At 37.7% G+C, this 19,980-nt stretch overlaps 1 protein-coding gene across 3 annotated transcripts in view; it reads right to left on the bottom strand.

Annotated features, from left to right (window-relative positions):
- Positions 1-19,980, bottom strand: part of FAM13B (family with sequence similarity 13 member B) — a 46,153-nt gene that overhangs the window by 17,321 nt on the left and 8,852 nt on the right. For all 3 annotated transcript variants that reach the window (XM_054079583.1, XM_054079585.1, XM_054079584.1), the window contains exons 2-11: positions 16,715-16,881; positions 15,562-15,752; positions 14,952-15,164; positions 14,180-14,357; positions 13,438-13,582; positions 11,169-11,326; positions 4,951-4,992; positions 3,794-3,949; positions 1,712-1,847; positions 1,454-1,477 (exon numbers count right to left, since the gene is read on the bottom strand). In XM_054079583.1, the coding sequence (XP_053935558.1) occupies positions 1,454-1,477; positions 1,712-1,847; positions 3,794-3,949; positions 4,951-4,992; positions 11,169-11,326; positions 13,438-13,582; positions 14,180-14,357; positions 14,952-15,164; positions 15,562-15,718 (1,209 nt within the window). In that variant the 5' untranslated portion in view covers positions 15,719-15,752; positions 16,715-16,881. The remainder of the gene's footprint in view (positions 1-1,453; positions 1,478-1,711; positions 1,848-3,793; positions 3,950-4,950; positions 4,993-11,168; positions 11,327-13,437; positions 13,583-14,179; positions 14,358-14,951; positions 15,165-15,561; positions 15,753-16,714; positions 16,882-19,980) is intronic.

The raw sequence follows: 19,980 nt of genomic DNA, 5'->3' as shown, positions 1-19,980 counted from the left end.
TCACCATGCTAAGGCATCCATTTCTATCTTTTCAAGTTCACAGACCCATTAAATTCTTCTAGTTAATTTAAGTCTACTAACAATAGGCTTGCTTATCTAGTCATCTTCCAGGAAACCCTCTGAAAGATTTATGGGCTCACAGGCAAGAATCTAAAGACCATTGCAGAAAATTCTCTACAGTTGTACAGCAAACCTCTCTCCCAACAGAATTCATCATTTAGATTTACGACAACAAAAGTTTTACCAAATAAATAAGAAACTACAGGTTCAAATTTTTGAATAAAAGGTCGTTATTTAGTAGCTGCATTTGTGCTATTTCATACAGAGTGGCAGAAACTATATTCTCTTCCATATTACTGTTCTGCTTGATTTCATTTTTGTCAGCACATACTTTACAGCATTGCAGGATAGCATAAAGATACCTGAACAAGAGACAGGTATCTGCTCGCTAGTAAGTGCTGGTACAGTTCAGGCCATCATTACAAATTCAAGCCATATGTACTACAAACCTTCATATTTGATTGCTTGTGGAGATCTACAGTTGCAGCTCAAAGCAAAGCTGAGGCACATTTGTTGTATAGGGTAAACAATTATTTCAACATTTACTGTTACTATAGTACAGTGCTTGCAAACCACATGCAACACTTGCTTCTTTCAGTGACATGAAGCTCTCCAATTCAAATATAATATATAAAAGCAAAGCCAAAATTAAGTCTATGTCATCTGATATCCTGTGGTGTGCTGTTCATAGCTTTAGTTGCTTTCTGAACTTTTAACAGCAACTTCAAGTATCATTAACATTCTGTTTTCTGAGCAAAACAGTTTTTAAAAATTACAACTCGGTATTTTATTTTTACAAGGATGTTAGTACCACATCCGTAGTATGTGTTCACGCAGCACTCTAAATGGATCTTTCTGCTTTGGAGTACAAACAGTCAATCCTGATACTTTTCAAGACAATAATATAGGTGCTGAACCTCTTCAGGAGGTCACAAGTACAATTCTTTTCATTTCTCTTTTGCTGAACACCTCAAGTGTAAGAATTCTAAGTGAACACATCAGTATGGAGGGACATGAGCTATCAGCACAGCACAAGTCACACATCTAGGCAGAGAGAGAAGTAATAGAACCTCTTTCAAATAGACAGAGATGAAGATGTGTTGAAAAGAAAAGGACAGCTATGCCTACCACAGAAGAAACAGGGAACAGTGAGAAAAGACTGAGGAACAATTTTCATATGAAAGTTGTGGTTTTTTAATAGGCCAATTACAAAACCACACCTTCCCAGCAGTCAAGAGGCTGCAGAGCCTCAAAGTGACTGTTACCTCTACAGTTGCTTAATACATTAAAAGGTGTGACTAATGTGGGCTATGCTACAACCACAGCTCTAGATCTACTCCTGGGAAGCCTTTACTATGTAACAAGTGCTATGCTTGCTGATACACCAACTCACCTGAGCAGAAGGAAGGGCTGGTACCTGTGAAACACCAATAGGAGAACATTAGAGTTGGGTTAGAACAAGTTGCACAAAGTACGCAAAAACTTCTCTGTGATGTCTACGAAATACGCACAGCAAAGGAAACAACTAACTGCACAGAGCAAGGGCCCACGTAAGGCTGCATCAGATACCAGGAAAACTCAGATCTCTGAAGCGCTTCACTATAGTCACAGCAATTTACGATTGGCATACATAGGAGGATCTTCCACTCACCTGAATGCTTTCTTCTTCCTCAGTTACAGTATCAAGTTTCATAGCTTCACTGCCTAAATCAGTGCAAACCAATACTTCAGAGCAGTCTCCTATGTTCTCACTGCTACCAGTGTCATTATCTTCAATAACTTCATTCCTAAAGAGAAGAACAGAAAGATTTTAGCAACCTGTTGTTCTACATTTAAAAGAAAAAAAAAAAAAACCACTGCATCTTTTATCAATATCAAACAGGGTTGGGAGGGGGGGTCCCAATAAAATTATTCTCAAAGCTATTGGTGAGATCTACACCCTCGATCACCTGTAGGCAAATTTATTACTTATGTAGTCTATATGTACTTCTGAGGTTTGCTACAACAGCAGGTGATAGATATATTAAAATGTATTTACTGGATTCTTACATTAAGCGTCAGACATACACCAGTCACCTACTCACTATGCTGACCTAACGAGTAAAATTGCCAACAGTCAGATGCAACACCATATCACAACTACTGCAATGAGATGAAGTTACTGTGACTACCCTCCTCTCAATACTGAAGTCACCTAGCTTATAGCTAGTATCAGTATGTTCCCCCCATTCAGTGAGAAATACCATTATTTAAAATGTTTAATCTTTCTAGAATTCAACTTAAGTCTTGCAATAGTACAAACAGATTAAAACTTACACCATATTTGCATTTTCTTTACATGCCACCATCCCTGATACCACATAATTCTGTAGTTCAGCCTTTGCCTTCCTCGCCTTCCTTCTCCTTGCTCACAAAGAATTCCAAACTACTTTTACAAATGCTCCTCCTCTATCAGATATACAGATACTAAACAGGATAGTTTGGAATTTAACATTTTAACTCTTTTAATTCCAGCAATTATTTTAAGCTAGCTCTAAGAAATTTGCACTGGATCACTGCATGTTTTATTCATTTAACTGTCTATTTGCCTTGTCCATAGTCTGGTGGTGGCACTGCTACAAAGGATCCAGGCGACCTCTTTCAAGAACACTATCAGGTATCCTCTGTTATGGTTAATCCACAGTGGAACGATGATCAGAAGCATCTGAAATAAGTCACTGTGCCAGAAACGTATATTGGTTTCAAACCTGCAGTGATGGTACTTTTAGCCTCTGCTTCTGTGAAGTCAGCCAGCTTTTAAAGCACATGTGCTGTGACTGAAGGAATTCAGCTACAACAGGGCATCAGATTACCCACTTCCTTATAAATTACTTTAAAAGACATTAAATCTCTAACACTAAAACTCAGCTTTAACTGATTATTACCAGCAATGACTATTACAATCAACTGTTAAAATTATTCTGACCTCTTGTCCCAGAGAAGACTTCTAAAAACAGTAAAGATTAAACAACTTAGAAACCAGCATTGGAGTCTGAATACTGTATGTATTTCAGGCTATCAGCCGCAAAGAAATTTAGGTACTTGGGTCTTACTTAACTACATATTTTTGGAGTTTACTTATTAATCATGACTATTTATTTTTAATAAAGCACCAAAATGTACCAACTTCTCATTGCTGCTGCGGCAATCACTGAATCCATAACCCATCAAGACTTATAATAAAAATAAAAGCTGATCAAATCAGGCTGACACTCTACACAAATAGACCCTCAGTGCTTATTCTATCCGTTTTCAGCTGTTTCATTGACACTGGCAGCCCCAGCAGTAAAATAGCTTTGTTGACATAGAGAGACAGGGCGAAGAAAGCAAAGCAGCACCTACAATAGCTTTCATATTGTAAAATTGTGTCATAAATAACATTAGTGAGATAAGAGCGAAAGCACTGGAGTAAATTTAAGTTCTTGTACTACCCGCACAGAATTCAATAGTGAAGCAGTTCTACTTCACAACATTTTTAGCTATAATATCGATTTTAAATATTTGCTTCAAGGGCTCTTGGTTACTGGAACTGATGGAAGGTGATTTGGTTTAACACGAGATAAATTGAACTTAGTAACAAAAGCCATAACTTTTGTTTTGGGTTGAGGTGGGGACTGGCGTAGTTTGTTTTGGAAGGCTTAAGGTATACAGTCCTACGGAATTCATTACAGATACAAACAAAAAAAAGTCTTACTGGTTGTTAGATCCTTCCTCATCCCCGCTGGGATTTTTTGCTTCATCATTACAGCCCAGTCTGTTTTGCTGTATATGTTTAAGATCGTTATCTAAGCTGCTCTGCAGGTCGAAAAGGTGCTGTTCCACAGCTGCTCTGATTGTTCTTTCTAAAACACTAAAAAGAAAACAGAAAGTTCATATTAAGAACTCTCCATTTGCATTTATCAACTACGCAGAAAGGCAGAGAAAAACATTACACATGACAGGCATCTTTGATAACAAGTACTTCCACGCAAAAAGAGACTAGCTTTTCCAAAAAAGACCATGGAAATTACTGAAAATACTATACTTCATGTAAATCTTATTAAATAAAATATTATGAAATCTATTAGGAGTATTTTAAGAGTAATCAACACATTACAATGCCTCTTTTAAATAATTATACCAAAAAAACCTCTTATAAAATGCCAATATATTAATGTGACAGTAAATTCCTGTGCCTGTAACAGGTCAGAGTCAGCCCAGAGTAAGTGCCTCTTCAGCACAGCTGGCTGTAACCCTTTCTGAACAGGGCTGTAATCTTAAAAGGCAAGAGCCAATAAAAAGCAGAGACAAGGAGCAAGTACACAGGATATACCCACAGACACATCAAGAAAAGCATTGCTCAAAAATACTATTCTGTTGAGTGCTTCTTAGCACCCTCATCCAAAATACACAACTGGACCTATAAAAAGTCCTCCTGTAAGAACCTTAAAATATTTTATCCCTTTTTTAACTCTGGAATTGTGCATTTATTTTTCCTCCACATTTGTACATGCAATTCCACTGAACTGTACTCAATATAAACAATGAGAAATGGTGCTAAAAATCCTACGTGATTGTTAAATCAAAATAATGTTGAAGTCAAACACCTATGATGTCTCCAAGTACAAAACCAAAGTGGTTTGGAATCTAGATTGTACCATACTGTGGTCTCATGCTTCTGCAGTCAACATCACAGACAGACATTAGTTTTTTCCAGCATTAGTGTTAAATGCTGTAAGTGAAATACTTCACCCTAGAACGTGTTCATTCATAATTGTCACGGAAAAGAAATGCAGTAGGCTTGATGATGTAACTTCTATCATGCTCTAATAACAGCATAACTCAAATATGTTATATTTTCATCAGACTTACTCTGCAGAGGCTGGCAAGATACTTATGGGAGAGATATGAGCACTGCAAGAAAGAAGAAAGAAGTTAAAATAATGCAAAAACTTCCACACTAAACAAAGTCTTGAAGCCAACAGAAAGCAATTTAGAAAATAAAGACTGCATGTAATGCGGCTATTAAAGGAGGATAAATATGCAAAGAAGGCACTGGTTTTCAGCCCCCTTATTACTTAGATGAAGAAATCTTAAAGAACACCATCAGAACACAGAAAGTTGCAGAAGTAGCAATGCAGATTTCTGTCTCCAAAGAGCCAATACTTGATGTATTATGCAGCTATAAGCTCTCAGATGTACACTCTTTCCCATGGGAAATACTAATCGCTTCGTCTCCAACGGTTTCCTGACACCTTGCTTAAGAATGCAGATTTTAACCTTGCTGCCTAAAGCAAATTCCAAATTACTCTGCTTTCCTCCACAGCTGCAATTCATAGAGATTCTCCCGTGCCTGTCAGGCTGTTGCATAATTCTACCCTGCACCATGCAAGAGACCTGAACTGCTCTCCAAGGACAGCTACATTTCAAGTATGAGACAGGTACCTTCCAGAGGTTTTGAGCTGGCAGTTTGTGAAGCATCTGGAAATCCTAGCATAAGCCACTTGCGGAGAAGGGGTAGAAATCAGTATGACTAACGCAGGTCAGTTCAAGTAAGTTGATGCATGCATATGCTCTCCCTCTCTCATTATAAACAGAAGACTTAAATTTCAGACAAAGTGACAATTAATATGCTGAGAATGAAATAAAAGAACAAAACTCTACTGTAAAGAGGAGTGAGTTGCAACTTTGGTGTCTTATTCAGATAAAAAAATAAATACTAACTTCATTTCAACTAGGAGGCAAACGAATGCTTTTTCTTCCTACTATACATAACTAAGCTGAGAAAGCTGAAAAACAATATTTTAGTCTACTCTTTGGCTTCCAACCACGTTGTTGCATGGTAAAGTTTATTTTAAATATTTTCATGAATGCATAAAGTAAACTCTGAAATAGGATGGAGCTTGCCCCTCCACTGGAGAACTGGACAGGCATTACCTCTGCAAGATAGCTCTCACTGATACAGACTCCTCCTCACACTACAAAAAATGAAGACGGTTTCTCTGCCTCCCCACAGTTTTAATACAGTAAGGAATATCTTGGTTAGACCTTATCAAGTTTATCAGCAGCTCCATCACCAGAGAAGTAAGACAATTAGAACACGTCAAGCAGACTTTCTATTGCTTCTTCCTCTAAACGCGAATAGATAAGAAAAGTAGTTCACGTATTTATTTAAAAATAATTACATCCTTTTGCCTTAGACAACTTGTACTGGGCCAGTTGCAAAGTACACCATATTTAAACACCTCCACACAACAAGTGAACAAAGCAGGTGCTGACAGAAGTTTTTAATTCCTTTTCTCTCTTTTTTTTACTGGAAACTTGATTTTGAATCAAACGCATTTTATGATTTCTGTTGGTTTGCCAAGGTGTAACTATTCCAACTGCTCTGACAGAACAGGCAGCTCTGAACTACTATTTCAAAATTGAAAGTGCCACATATCTTTGGAAAATTAAAACATCTAATGTAGAAGGCAGATCTTGTAGCCACTAATTTCACAGCTGCTGGATCACACAACTGAGGGCGAACACTCTTGACATTTCAGGTTTTTCTTTCCAACAAAGAAATGGGAGGAAAAAGTCTACAACTTAAGATTTTTACATTTCATTGCTATTTCTGTGCACAGTTCAGAACAGCCCTATGACTTGTACGAAATGTTTAAGTTTTCTGATATTGTCAAAACAAAAATTGTATAATTGAAATAAAATGAAGACATGAAGCTGTGAGTGGGTTCAGCCTCATGAACCAGAGAAAACAAATGGAGAGCATAAGCAAGAATCTCAGTGGGTAAAAACCAGCAAGATTTCAAAACAGAAAAAGTATTTTGAGTATCCAATCTCAGTATTTTCAGTGAGCTCTACAACAGATGCGTTATAAAAGGTAGGCTTGACTTCCCTAAGTACTAATACATAGCAATCAATTTACTGATAAAACACAGTCACTCCTAGGACAAACTGGGAGGGAAGGCAATCAAAGCACAGAACGCTGCAACCTTCCAGTTGTAAAGAGTGGCAAAACAACTCAGTCAAGGGCACAAGTACAAATACTATTTATAGGAAACTGTGATGGCCTGGAATCCTTTTATTCTACCACTTGAGACAATGAGGAACTGTGTCAAGAGTGGGGAGAATCAAACTCATCTCCAAAGAATCCAAAAGATTTCTGACACGATTCACAGCAAAATTTTCCATCTCGCTCTGTCACCTTCAGCCCCCAGCACAGCATCGTTCATCACTGCTTCTGTTAAACACCTTTAGATGTATTAGAGGTGCTCAGCAAAAGATGTGCATAAATCAGCACTATTGCAAAGCCTGAAGAATCCTCTTACTCTGTAAAGAATATTTCACATCTTCAACCAATCAATTCAGTAATTAAGCACTATTTGAAAGAAATATGTCAGTTGCTCTTATCTGAACACACATTACAACTCACACCTGTACAACAGCCCAAGGATACTTTTTAAAAGCTGTAATTTCTACTGCTACACAGTCTTAATGCAGCATGACACAGCAAGACACAGAAAGGTAAACATCTTTGTTTCATAATGCTAACCCACTCCTGAGAATCCCTTTTGCACTGTCACTCAACCCATAAAAAGTCCCAGTGAAAACATACCTTGAGACAGAAAAATACATTTACAGAGATTAAACATTTCAGAGTATCTCTAGATAATTTACTTACTGTACACAGATTCTTATTTCTCTTTGAAAAAAAAAGAAATTGGGACATTATTTCATTTCACAGTAGCTCCAAAATACATCTTATCTCTCATGATATTAAAGTTAAAAAAGTCTTATTTGCAATAATATCAAAGCAATATTTTCCTCTCACATAATTACCTGTGCAGCAGAACTTTACAGGCCATTCTGATTATCTTTGCTATCCCAAGTGAGCACTTCACGTAAAAATGTTTCATTTGAAAACCAGCAAATCGTGATGCCGGCTGCTGGTTGTGCATGCTGCTCGCTGGGACTCAGTGCCTGCTTGTCAGACAGCACTTCTGGAGTGCTGCACTGAACCCTGCAGTCTAAACAGAAATAGACTGCAACATGAGGTCACTCCTGACAATAAGCTGCCCAATCAACACTTCCAAGCTCCCCTAACATGTTGTTCACAGATTTTCTAGGATGGAAGCAGGGGCGAGTATTTGGATGTAAAAGAGAGCATTAACCTAAAACAATAATATATTTCCTACCAGTCCTGGCAGCTGCTGTATTTGGTCAGCCTTACTATATAAGAATTCTGTCTCACTTTGTTGATGTTAGTATTATTGCCTCTCACTCAGAGCTAATTAAAACAAAAAGGGGTTAACGAAAATATCACACAAGCAGCAAGGAGCTTGTCCTTATCATTGCATTTAATAAAGACAAAGCCAACTGTTTACAGAACTTACTGCTCCTTGCAGCTCATATTTTCACACGTACAATAACAATATATCAAGACTTTTTATACTAGGCTTTTGACTGACAACACTGGAGATAAACTGCAAAAAGTAAAGCAAACACTGCTTGGCAAAGTGCAGTGATAGAAAATTTGGAATAATGACAGAGAAGTGTTCCAAAAGGATTATTTCAACAGCACGTCTAAAGAAGCAGCAGCAATGCTGAGTCAGGAATGCTTTTCTCCAAAAGTCAGGACAGCAAAACCGAAAGAGCCATAGCGAAAAGGCTTCTCTGATAACATAGAAAACCACTTTTCCTTTACACACACACTGTCAACTCCTGTGCAACAAATGTTCCCCAACTGGCTCACGGGCTTAGAGATCACTCAACAGGTTTATTTTAAATACTATTTTCAAGCAGTCACTAAATCAAACTGCATTAATGATTATCCACATCTTCATCACATCCCCCTCAAGGTCAAATTAACACCATGCAGTGCAGGAAGGCGATAGGTTTGAGAGTGAACAAACACAACAAGTGAAGAAAACAGGTGGTGAGCAAAATTATGATCAAGTTAGAGCCGAAATAACTGGGAAGGAAGGTCATACATCCCATGGTGTGTATCAAGATAACCCTCTCTGACATGTGGAACATGCAACCTCAGCGTCTTTTTCCTTCTCTCCCCTAACAGGCTAAAACCACACAGGTATTTGCTTCCCAAAAATCTGACAGCAAAGAGGTAAAAAAAATCCACGTTAAGGAACTGCAAGAATCATTTTTAAGATCTACTTCTCCTTCCCCTTCCTTTATAACGTGCCGCAGGCCCTATGTTAAGACAAACACCGCAATAAACCTGCATTAGCATTTGCTTTTTTAATTATTTTTTTTTAACATCAAGGAATTAAAACAAAGGCCATTAAACACATATTAGAAAGCCTTTCTGTTTGGGAAACATTTATAGTATTTACAGTAGTTAGAAGTTTAATAAAGCATACTGTCTCATCCTCTGCAATTTTTTTAAATGTTTCCTGCAGTTGTTCTGGTTTTACAGTTCCAAATTCTTTCTTCTACAAGATTCCTCCTATCCTTCCCCACAAAATTATGTAAAATGACAACCATAACTAATGCCTATTAATTTTTAATTAACCCTAAACATTGAGTAAAAATGTTTTCCTCTCCAGGCTATCAAATTTAAACTCTCAAACATGTTGATTTCTTCAGTACTGCTGCACTTACACATTCCACGAGCAACTAAATATCTGTAAACAGTTAAACTGCTTTAAAACTTTAACAAGAAAAACAAGCACTTTCATAGAAATTTCAATTACAGCAACTTTTTTAATTTCAGTCAAACTAAAATTAAGCAGCTATTTCCTGAAACAGGTAATTAACAATCAAAATATAATTTAAATTACAAAAAACAATTATGTTTCTCTCATTGTATTCTGTTTTACAAATTCCTGCAATGAAGTAGATGGGAGGGTGCAGACAAGCAGCTGAAAAAGCTTTCAACCTGAAATCCGCATTCTTGAGACTTGTCCGTCATAGGCACTCAACTTCTCCTGCAATTTCCCTGCATTTCTTCTGCTTTTAGTCACACTTTTATTACAGATTCTTTCCCACTGTTCTCTACAAGTTCTTACATGCAATGCCCGTACCTAACACGTGCTGTAGAGCTATGTAAACTATAATACAAGTAAAGCAGCCTCAAAAATTAAAGCCTGTGTACTACTAGCAATTAAGACATAAGCCTGTGTATTAAAAAGCAAGTGCAAATAAGCTCTGAAGTAGAATCACCATTTTCAGTTTATGCATCTCCTTTATGAGGATTGGCCTCAATTAAAATCTGACTCCCACTCCAATATTCCAGCCTGCATGACGCTTTGCCACTTCCAGTCTTGCTCACAGCTCTTTACTGACAAAGCCTATCCCAACAGATCCCTCAAAGGAGATCCCTCCGGCTCCTAGGCAGGTAATACAGGTCCCTCCAGCCTCAGCAGCTGTTGCATCTGTTTAGACAATGCAAGGCCTTGGCTTTCTACGCATTTTCCTAATAACTTGTCCTAAAAAGCAATTAACAAATTAAACCTCAACTTGTGCAATACCAGTCATGTCACTCCACGTTGATATAACACAGAATCATCAGCCTCTGTGACAAGTTTAGTTGTCCGAGTTCAAATTAACTGAAGAAGGAGCTTCGTGTATTTTGCAAACATATTAGCAAGTCAGCTTTCACAAAACAGGGTATCCAGAGCCTTCAATTCAACTTAAGATAAGGAGACTTTCCAGACAAATTCTCACCGGTTTAGAAACAAATTAGGGTCACGTAGGGATGCACTTCTGCTCACCAGCATGTGACAAGAAACACCAAAAAGGAGTGGTGGAAAGAGGGCACAGAATGGGTTTGCATCTACCAATATTTACATACTTTTCATATTTCTGCTACAAAATTTACAAATACCGCTTTACAGTTTAACTAAATTAAATCACCACGGTTAATCCAATGTTGAGTTCTACAGGCATTCCTCTGCTGAATTTGGGAAGATATTTTAGCCCATATTTTACTGCTACATGAACTGCACCTATTCCTAAAGCTTTAGTTTGTAGACATTACCGCTCATCTCAAAAGCCTGACAGATTCTCTCTCTCAGACAGAGCAGACCATACTCCAGACTTTCAATTCAAACTCCAAGGCAAAAACAGGTTACCTTGTTGATGCTGTAACGCCCCTGGAATCTGAGAGACTCCCTGTCATATCTAGATGCACCGCAGCTGGCCTTTCAACAGGTTTCTCTGTGCCATCTTCTGGAAGTTCTTCAGACTGCTCAAGCTTTACATCTTCCTCCTCTTCCAAGAGATCATTGATCTAAACAAGATTTTAATCACAGTGAATGGCTTGAAAAGTTCTTTTAAGAGTATCTGTGAAGCTTTGTCTGTGCTTATTTCTTTGTTTCCAAACACAGATGATGTTTTTACTGAAGTAGTAAAATATAGCCAGTCTAAAAAGTTAAACACCGCAGCTAACTGACAAATCAGTACAGACACCTTTATTTTCTAAAACAGCAACTAAAACAGAAAAACACAAAAGTAATTCTGTTTGATTCACAAAGCCCCTGAGATTAATTACTCATTTCCCAAATTCGCAAACTCCAAAATTTGGAGCAGCAGCCTCGAGAAAATATGCTTTACAATATATGTCATGAGTATAAAACAAAACTACTCAATTAAGGAAAACTGAAAAAGTTTTAAGATTGTGCAGAATACAGAGAGAAGTTTTATTTTTTTTTAAAAGGGGTTTAAGATGTTACACAGCACAGCCTACAGAGCAAGAGACTTATTTATCCCTGACGTTCCTCTGTAATTCAAGAAGGTGTGTCAGGGAGCCAAGGCAAGACCCTCGCACATGGCCAGCTGCCAGTGGGGCTGCACCCAGTGGGGACAGCGGGACCCAAGAGAAGGGTGCTGTGGACATCTGGTGGAGACACCAGGAAATAAAAGTGACAGCCCACTAGGCCTCAAGCTTAGGGGAAAAAATGCCCAGAATACATCACACCAGCTGTTATGCTTTGGAAAGCCTTTTGCTAAAAAGTATCATGTCCCACAGGTATGTCAGTAATTGTAAAGCATGAGAAAAGATTAACTATATACTGTAAGGAGCAGTCATCCCAACCTGAGATGACCATCCTCAGCCTCAGGCTGCAGAAGGTAGAGCCCAGCTTTATTTAACAGCTTCCTTTACGCAGCAGGGCTCTGTCAGCTCTCAGTGCTAGACATAGTCCTGCAAAGAGCTAAAGAGATGGCAAACACTTCAAAACTGCAGCCCTTTGCTAGAAGAGCTGGCAGAGCAGAAGCTGCACAACCCAGAACTTGCTGCCCACGCTTGGCAGACCAGACCAAGGGGTGAGGTGCCTACTGCAGTGAAGAGGATGCCACCAGCTGCCCTAGTGCTTGTCTCACCTGTTTTGTTAGAGGAGAGTTTCACGGGACAGTCATGCTTCAAAAATTCAACATTTCTTGTTATCTTTCTTAGTGACTGCTGGCTATTTACCCTTTTCTCCTCTTTAAAGAAGTATACCATTTGATAAGCCAAATCAACATGAGAAAATTCAGTTTATAGCTTTCCATATTCCTGAGGAATGGTTTGAGCAAAGATTTTATTAATAATCCATGAGCTTGGCTTTGATGACACAAAAAGTACCTCTTCCGTGCGTTATCGCTGGTATACCATGACTCGTTAGAATTACAAATATTTGCCAACAGTCTTAATAATGCATTTTGATTTCCCTAACAACTCTCCATCTCTATTTATGCCAGCACGATGTGGTATTTTACTTCACAACGCTACATTTCTTGTGCGGAAAGGCTTAGAAGTGCTAATAGATGCCATCAGTCACATGGACAGGGGAATCTGGCAACCCTGACAGCTGAATGCATGGACCAAGAGTAATTCTATTCCACTTGACTCTGTTTCTCTCATTTCAACACTTTTCTCCATTAATGTCAAGATGATATATTGAAGTCTTAGAAACACCACTCAAAAATTCTGGCATAGGGAACCCCCAATGATAACATCATCGAGTTGAGTGCAAGACCCTGCATGTTTCTGTCAGACACACCTAGAAATGTTGACCAAGACCAACAACAGCATGGTTCTGCATCTGCTTAAAAACCAGTTCTTTCCTAAAAAGGTAATTAAAAAGCCATGCTGTTTACATAGCATAACAGCATTTGCATTGGGCAGCAAATCATTGTTGGTTTAGTTCTTACGTACTTTCCTATATAGCATAGCTCTACTCACTACAAAGCAACAGTTTCACAAGCATACCTATGCTACAGAAATGCATCTAAGGAAACACCAGGTTCTGTCAAGAAATTACCAAAAGGCATACTAAAGAAAATTATGTCAACTTATCTTTCCTAAACATAACTGTGTAGAATAGTTAAGTGATCACGAATTGCCATTTAAAATATTCTTACCTGCTCAGTTATTGAGCTTAAATCATTAGTAGATGAAAAATCTTCCTCTTCATTTTCAAAGAATTCATAATAGTTCTCCAGAAGTCCTGCCATTATTCTGCTAACTATTTCTTGTTCTTTCAGATCCTCCACATCTGTATAAATGCTAAAGATCAACACCGTTTTAGTACAAAATTCTAAATCCAGCCGTTTCCCCACAGAACTCCTTTGCGTGGCTTCTGCGATTAAGGGCAACACTCCACACCATTATTCCTAATCCATTCTGAACACAGAAACCTTTAAGTGTACCTTCACATTATTGCATCATAAATGTTTATACTAGTCTATATTTAAAAGTGATGAAGTAACAACTATTCAGTCAATTAACTCTGAGGAATATTTATAATTCAAGTGTTTTTCCTGCAGAGAGAAATCCTCAGTGTACATTTGTACTTTAACAGCTTTCTCTCAGAACTGCTTTCTTGCTGCAATCATCTTATACACTGTGTGTGAACAATTTGAAACTCAGTATAAAGATAGTAATGCAACAGCAAAACAGTGGTCTCTAACCCCACAGCTCATAGACAAGCTGTTGTTTAATTCCAAGCAAAAATTCTAAGACAAAACTGGGATGAGGGGGTGGACGGAACAGAAAGAAAACTATTGCCCAAAATAGATTGTGTACTTGATGCTACTCGTGGACTAGGAAAGACTTTAGATGCACCCCATACAAACACTGTATGAACTTTCACAACTGACTTACTGAAAAACATCCGGGCCAAAGACTGCAGCTAAAGAACTTGCTGACCAAATTTCTTCATGATGCGATGCTACATTAGCTAAAAATTTACACAGAAACTTTAACAAACTGTAATTAACAGGTGGAAGCTGCTGCAAGAGGAACCTCAACTTCCTTCCAAATTCATCTTCATTATTATAATCTGAAAAATGTAATAAAAATATTTTAATCACAGAAGTTAAATATCTGCTTTTTCACAGCCAATACTGATCAACTTTTTGACCCTGACAACAATTAGGTTTACTTCACAAGTAAGTAATTTGGTCAGACAACAGACTAGTATATAGTTACACAACAAGGTGGAGCCTAAGCTGTTAGGAGAACTACGCTTAGCCTAAGGACCAGGAACTCCTGCTAAAGGGGGAAATACCAGTAGTAGTGTATGGATCCAAAATTACTACCATCTTCTGCATTTCTGTAAGCAGTTCTACTGCCTAAAATGCAGCGGGTACTGTAATTTTGGAAACTAGTCTAGGCATGTCTATCAGACAGTCAAAATATCAAAAGGTAAAACCCGAGCAGAGGAAATAGAAACTCTAATTTTAGTACCAGGAAATGACGTTTAAAGGTTTACGTGTTTCAATTTCCTTGGTACAGATAACTAAATCTTTCTGAACCCACTTTATTTTACACTTGAGAAAACACATTAAGGATAATAAGCTGCAAGTTTAAGTGAAGTTTCTCTGTGTTTTTAACAAATGGGAATTCATAACACTGAATCAAAAATAATTACTACCTTGAGAAAGTTGCATCAAATGTATGTGCAAACTGCCTGGAATAACTGGCTCTGGAAGTTCTTGAAGAAAAAATCTAAGAAGGCTAATAGCTGAGGGTACATCTGCTTCTTTAACCAGGTCCACATCTTCTCCATTATCATATCGCTGCCGAAGCCACTCCACTGTCTCAGCATTCCCATTGACTTGAAAAAGTCCTTCTTGTTCCAGACCTCCTGAGTCAGAAAGATGTTGCAAAAATAAACTTTTAGACTTAGTATGGACAAATATATCAGAAAATACAGATAATCAGATATGCATAATCCATACATAGAATGAAAGACTTTCTGGACAACAGTTTTGCAAGACTTCCAGCACTTCTCTTCCCAGCCCACACACACTTATGGCCAGCTAACAATACAGTAATAAGGTAAAAGCACCCTACTGAGCTGACTGCCTTAGTGCTAGCTAGCAAACAGTGATAATCAAACACAAAGAGTAAAGAAACAAAAAGTATCACTGAAAAAACCCAACCCAAACCACATCCAATTACACAGAAGTAACTCCAGAAAACAAACACTCTTCAAAAACCACAATCTATTCTGTATTGAGGCACAACAAGATAATACATACCATGTTCCTCAATATAGTCCACGACATGGCGGACTATGAATGGAACCTCATTGTCTGGTTGCCCTTCTTGCTGCAGCTCATCAAGTGGAATTCCAAATATTTTGTTAGCAAGAACAGAGTTGCAGTTACTTAAGGAAGGGGAGGAGCTCTTCCTCATATCTTTTTGCAGCCAAAAATCAAAGCTGTCTTTTCTGCCAAAAAAAGAGGAATTAAAAGCAAAAATCATCCTTCGGCGTACACTGCTGAATGTATCGATCTATAACACACCGTGCTTTAATTGCCTAATGCAAATACCAGTCTGTCTCAATCACTTCACTGATTTAACAAACAGGTCTGTAATAACTCTAAATAGAGCTAACTAGATAAATGATTACAAGTAAGGTATTCTGTTCAATTCTCAGTAGAGGACCAATACAAACACATAGCAGTAAAGGAAACTCCGAAAATTCTAGTCGCAACACCATTACTTAAGTTCTAAGGTACTCTGGGAGAGCTAGATTCTTCTATACATTTTTCTGACAGTATTTATCAGTCAGGCTTTGAAAATACAATGCAAAAGCCTCTCCAGAGCAAACAAGACTAGGGGATCATACCAAACCAAAACTTCAAGTTTTAGCTACAAGAAACAATTGAGTATTTTGTGATACACAAATGCACTGCAGTCAATTTCTAATATACTTGGCATTTTCCAGTCTACTCAATAAAGCTTTCAACGCCTACATCAAATTAAAAGTTTTACTGAACACAAAACCCCCAAAACTAGTTTCTAGATGCCCTGTGATACCATTCTTCTTATCATGCAGGAGCTCAAGATTTAACTGCAAGTCTTTACTTGATACAGGATCTAGACAGATAACAACAGTATTACCAAAGGCAATGTACGCCACTCAGTTAAATTCTCATCCTGTCAAACCCAAAATATTTCTTCCAGCAAATAAAAAAAAAAACCACCTGTCTTTTCAAAACAAATAAAACCCTCATGCTTGCTCAAACGCACACAGAACACAAAGTACATACTGTTAGTCAAAGCACCACAATCAAACTTGATTCTGTTTACTAATGGATTGATAAATTCTAATAGATTATAGACACAACAAAATCTGAACTTCCTTTTTTTTTTAATAGCCCAAGTAAAGTAGTTTAAGAAACCTACCTCAGAGTACTTAAACAGCCGAGTTTGAAAAACGTTTTCTGCGCCAGCTGCCCTCACTGACTAAGCATTCTTTTGTCATTTATGGTTGTTTAAGATTATGGCAAAAGATCAGCCTGTAGTTCCTCATTGAAGAATAGCAGAACTCGATCAGTACTTCAGCAGTTAATCTGAAAATAAGGAAAATATTATTAGACCATAAAGCTTTCAACAGTTTTTAACTCAATCACAAGTCTAAACATCACATTTGAGGAATTCTCCTTGTCAAATCATCAGTTTCTTGCTCTGAACAAGAAAGCATAAAAGATCATGTTAGCCTGGCTCACGGGAGAGCATGGAAAAAGCAAATCCCCTTTCTCACTCTGGAGATAACCAAGCTTAAAGCAAAAGTTAGCACCAGACATCTTAGACATCTTAGTAACAATTATGAAATAATTTTCAGACTCATTCATTCTTCTCCCAAAGAATCACAAAAGGGCTAGGTAGGTAAGAAAGAAAAGTTTTCTAGAACTCACCATACTAAAATATTTAATGGCTATAACATTTTTAGAAGGATCTTAGACAACACGCTATCTTTACATGGCATGAATGAAAACAAAGCCCTAATTAAGGAACAACATCAAAAGTCAACTGGTTTTCAGTGGTACAGATCGCCTTTTCTAGGAAGTTGATTCTGTGCCCAAACTGCCAGTTCAAAGTCCAAGTGATCATCAGATCTGGCTACAGGAAGCAACTTCTTGCAAATCAGATTCCCTAGAACCACCCACATTTTTTCTAACTTTTAGAATGCAGATTATCTGAACAATTTTCATGTTCTCAGCTCTCAAAAGAGCTAAAGACCACAGCAACAGCCTTTTTTTGTTTTCTGTGGTACTAAAAACTTAAAATGCAGCTTTGTGACATAGTGAAGCTGATTTAATGTCCTGATACAGCCAAAGTCAATCTCAGTCCCTTGCTCTCAACCCATTACCTGTTCAAAGTAAACTCAAGCAACTATAACAGGGAAAAACTAGCTTGTGATATACACATACATCACCAAAAACCAACAACGAAAAGGCTTTCCCTGGCTTTAAAGTATACGTATTGAAACTTTCCGTTTCATAATTTGAGATTGATATGAGAATTCAGGTGATGAACTTGAAAAACAATACCTTTACTCTGTTTGTTCCTTCATACCGGCTCTTGCTTCTATTTCACATCAAAACAAATCAGTTTCATCTTCACTTTCAGAGTCCTGACAACTACTTTCATTTCAGTACCAAACTGCCACTCCCTTCCATAGCCTCTAACACCAGGAATTCAGAGTCCTTCCAATTGTTTGAACAAACTACTTCCTGCTCCCAGTCCTCCCCAAACTGCATCCATGTGTTAAGGCAGCTAGCCATAAGCTCTATACAACACTGCCTCTACGTTTTCTTGCATTGAGCCCTAGAGGAAAAAGATATTTCAGCTTACAAGTGTTTAAATCTTGCTTTGTCAATGTAAGCAGAATCGACTGATAATTTTTCTGTTCTTTGTCATCTGACTCTATTGTCTTGCATTACACACAGGTTGTAAATCTGTTACGTGTCTCACATGAGCAGATCCTAGTCTGACGTCAGGACTCCAGGTAAGCTGACAACAGAAAATGAAGGGATATATTCCAGTCAACAGGCTCTACTTTTGTTTTTAACCATTCATGTTAAAAACTATCACTGTGTATTCCTGGTTACTAGAAGATGCTGCCAGAATTCAAAAGTGAAGCAGTCGCAATTCATGACTCTTCTGGACACTGCCCAGCCATTTTACTTATTATTTTTGTATATTAAGTGACTGTCAATATCATCTTTGCATGCAAATAGACTTTAATCAATCCCAATATATCATGCTATTCTTAAAACATGAAGATGCACGCAGCCTATTTTTTCATGTTCTACCAAAGTCAATCTATCCACAAGGCACCAGAAACACATTAGCCAGCTGTGGGGTTAATGGCAGCTGGGAAAAAAACCTTTGATGGATCTGCCACAAAGCTTCAGGCTGCCTTGCTAAAACAAACAACTAAACAAACCTTCAAAACAATCATCATCTAATAATAAGAGCAACCACTTCTTTATGATTCAGCACCAAACGAACAATCTTGGGGCCCAACTTTCTTAGCAAATACAAGTTTGGGCTTAGTTAGCCAATAGAAAAGCACAGCCATTTTTACCAGGTGCTGCAGACATAAGCTACCAGCATTTTAATTTCATGCAGGAGATGTGAAGAAAAGAGAAAAGCCAGACATTATTTTAATTAGCTTGGCAATGTAGCAATGAAGTTGAAACAGCCTGATTGTCTCATTGTTAGAGCAAAATCAGATTTACAACCCAAGCTTATACTTTAAGAAAAGGTTTATATGGCTCTATTATCACCTAGAAGAAACAGTGAAAGCCCGAGTTCCACCCTCTCAAATGCACACATCCTTTTATATACACACTTCAATATATCATTATACTCATCACTTCTTTTCAGGGTATTTAAGCCTTTTTTCTTTTTAGTACAGGCTTGGGCATAATTTTCACAGGCTGTGATACTATGCATCCAATATCTACCAAATCTAGAAAGAGCCAGAAGCTTCTAAAATGTTACCTGACTTCCAGTGAGTTCTATTTCCTGTTATTTCCAACACTGTAAAACTGAAGGACAGGCTCAGAAGCTTTTAATAATTAAATATTGCATCTCCATTTCTTATATTGATCAACAGCTTTCCCACCATCCCTCTGACTCAGGATCTGCACTTCAATGCAGACGTGTGCAGAGTAAGATTAGATTAGATTAGATTAGATTTCCTCCAGAAGTATTTCTAATCTTTTACAAATACTAAGCAATACTGGGGAGCTGGAGGAAGCGGAGGCTCTGTCATATTTTTTTCTATGATTAAACGTCTCAGAAAACAAGAACTGATCCATTCAGTCAAGCACTCCTACATGTCCTTCCCCCTCCCAGTTTCACAACTCACAGTTTTCGCAAGTCCCATCAAGAGAAACACAATAATTAAAAACACACAAAACAAAAATCAACCAAAACCAAACCACAAACCAAACCAAAAACCTTGTGCTTTATTTTAAGTATTCTGGTTGCACCTTTCTCAATCTACCTCTCTCCTTGTTAACATAAAGACTCCCTAAACTACAATAATGCTCTACAAAACTTACCTACAGAAAAATAAAAATTTACTTTGTGACCACATATCATATTACAATTTTACAAGAGCCTGAAAAAACAAACGCTATGTTCTATGCAACATC

This window comes from Cuculus canorus, chromosome 14 (genome assembly GCF_017976375.1).
Source record: "Cuculus canorus isolate bCucCan1 chromosome 14, bCucCan1.pri, whole genome shotgun sequence".
Lineage (NCBI taxonomy): Eukaryota > Metazoa > Chordata > Aves > Cuculiformes > Cuculidae > Cuculus > Cuculus canorus.
Note: the sequence above shows the minus strand (reverse complement) of the source record. Positions and strands in the feature narration are given on the sequence as shown.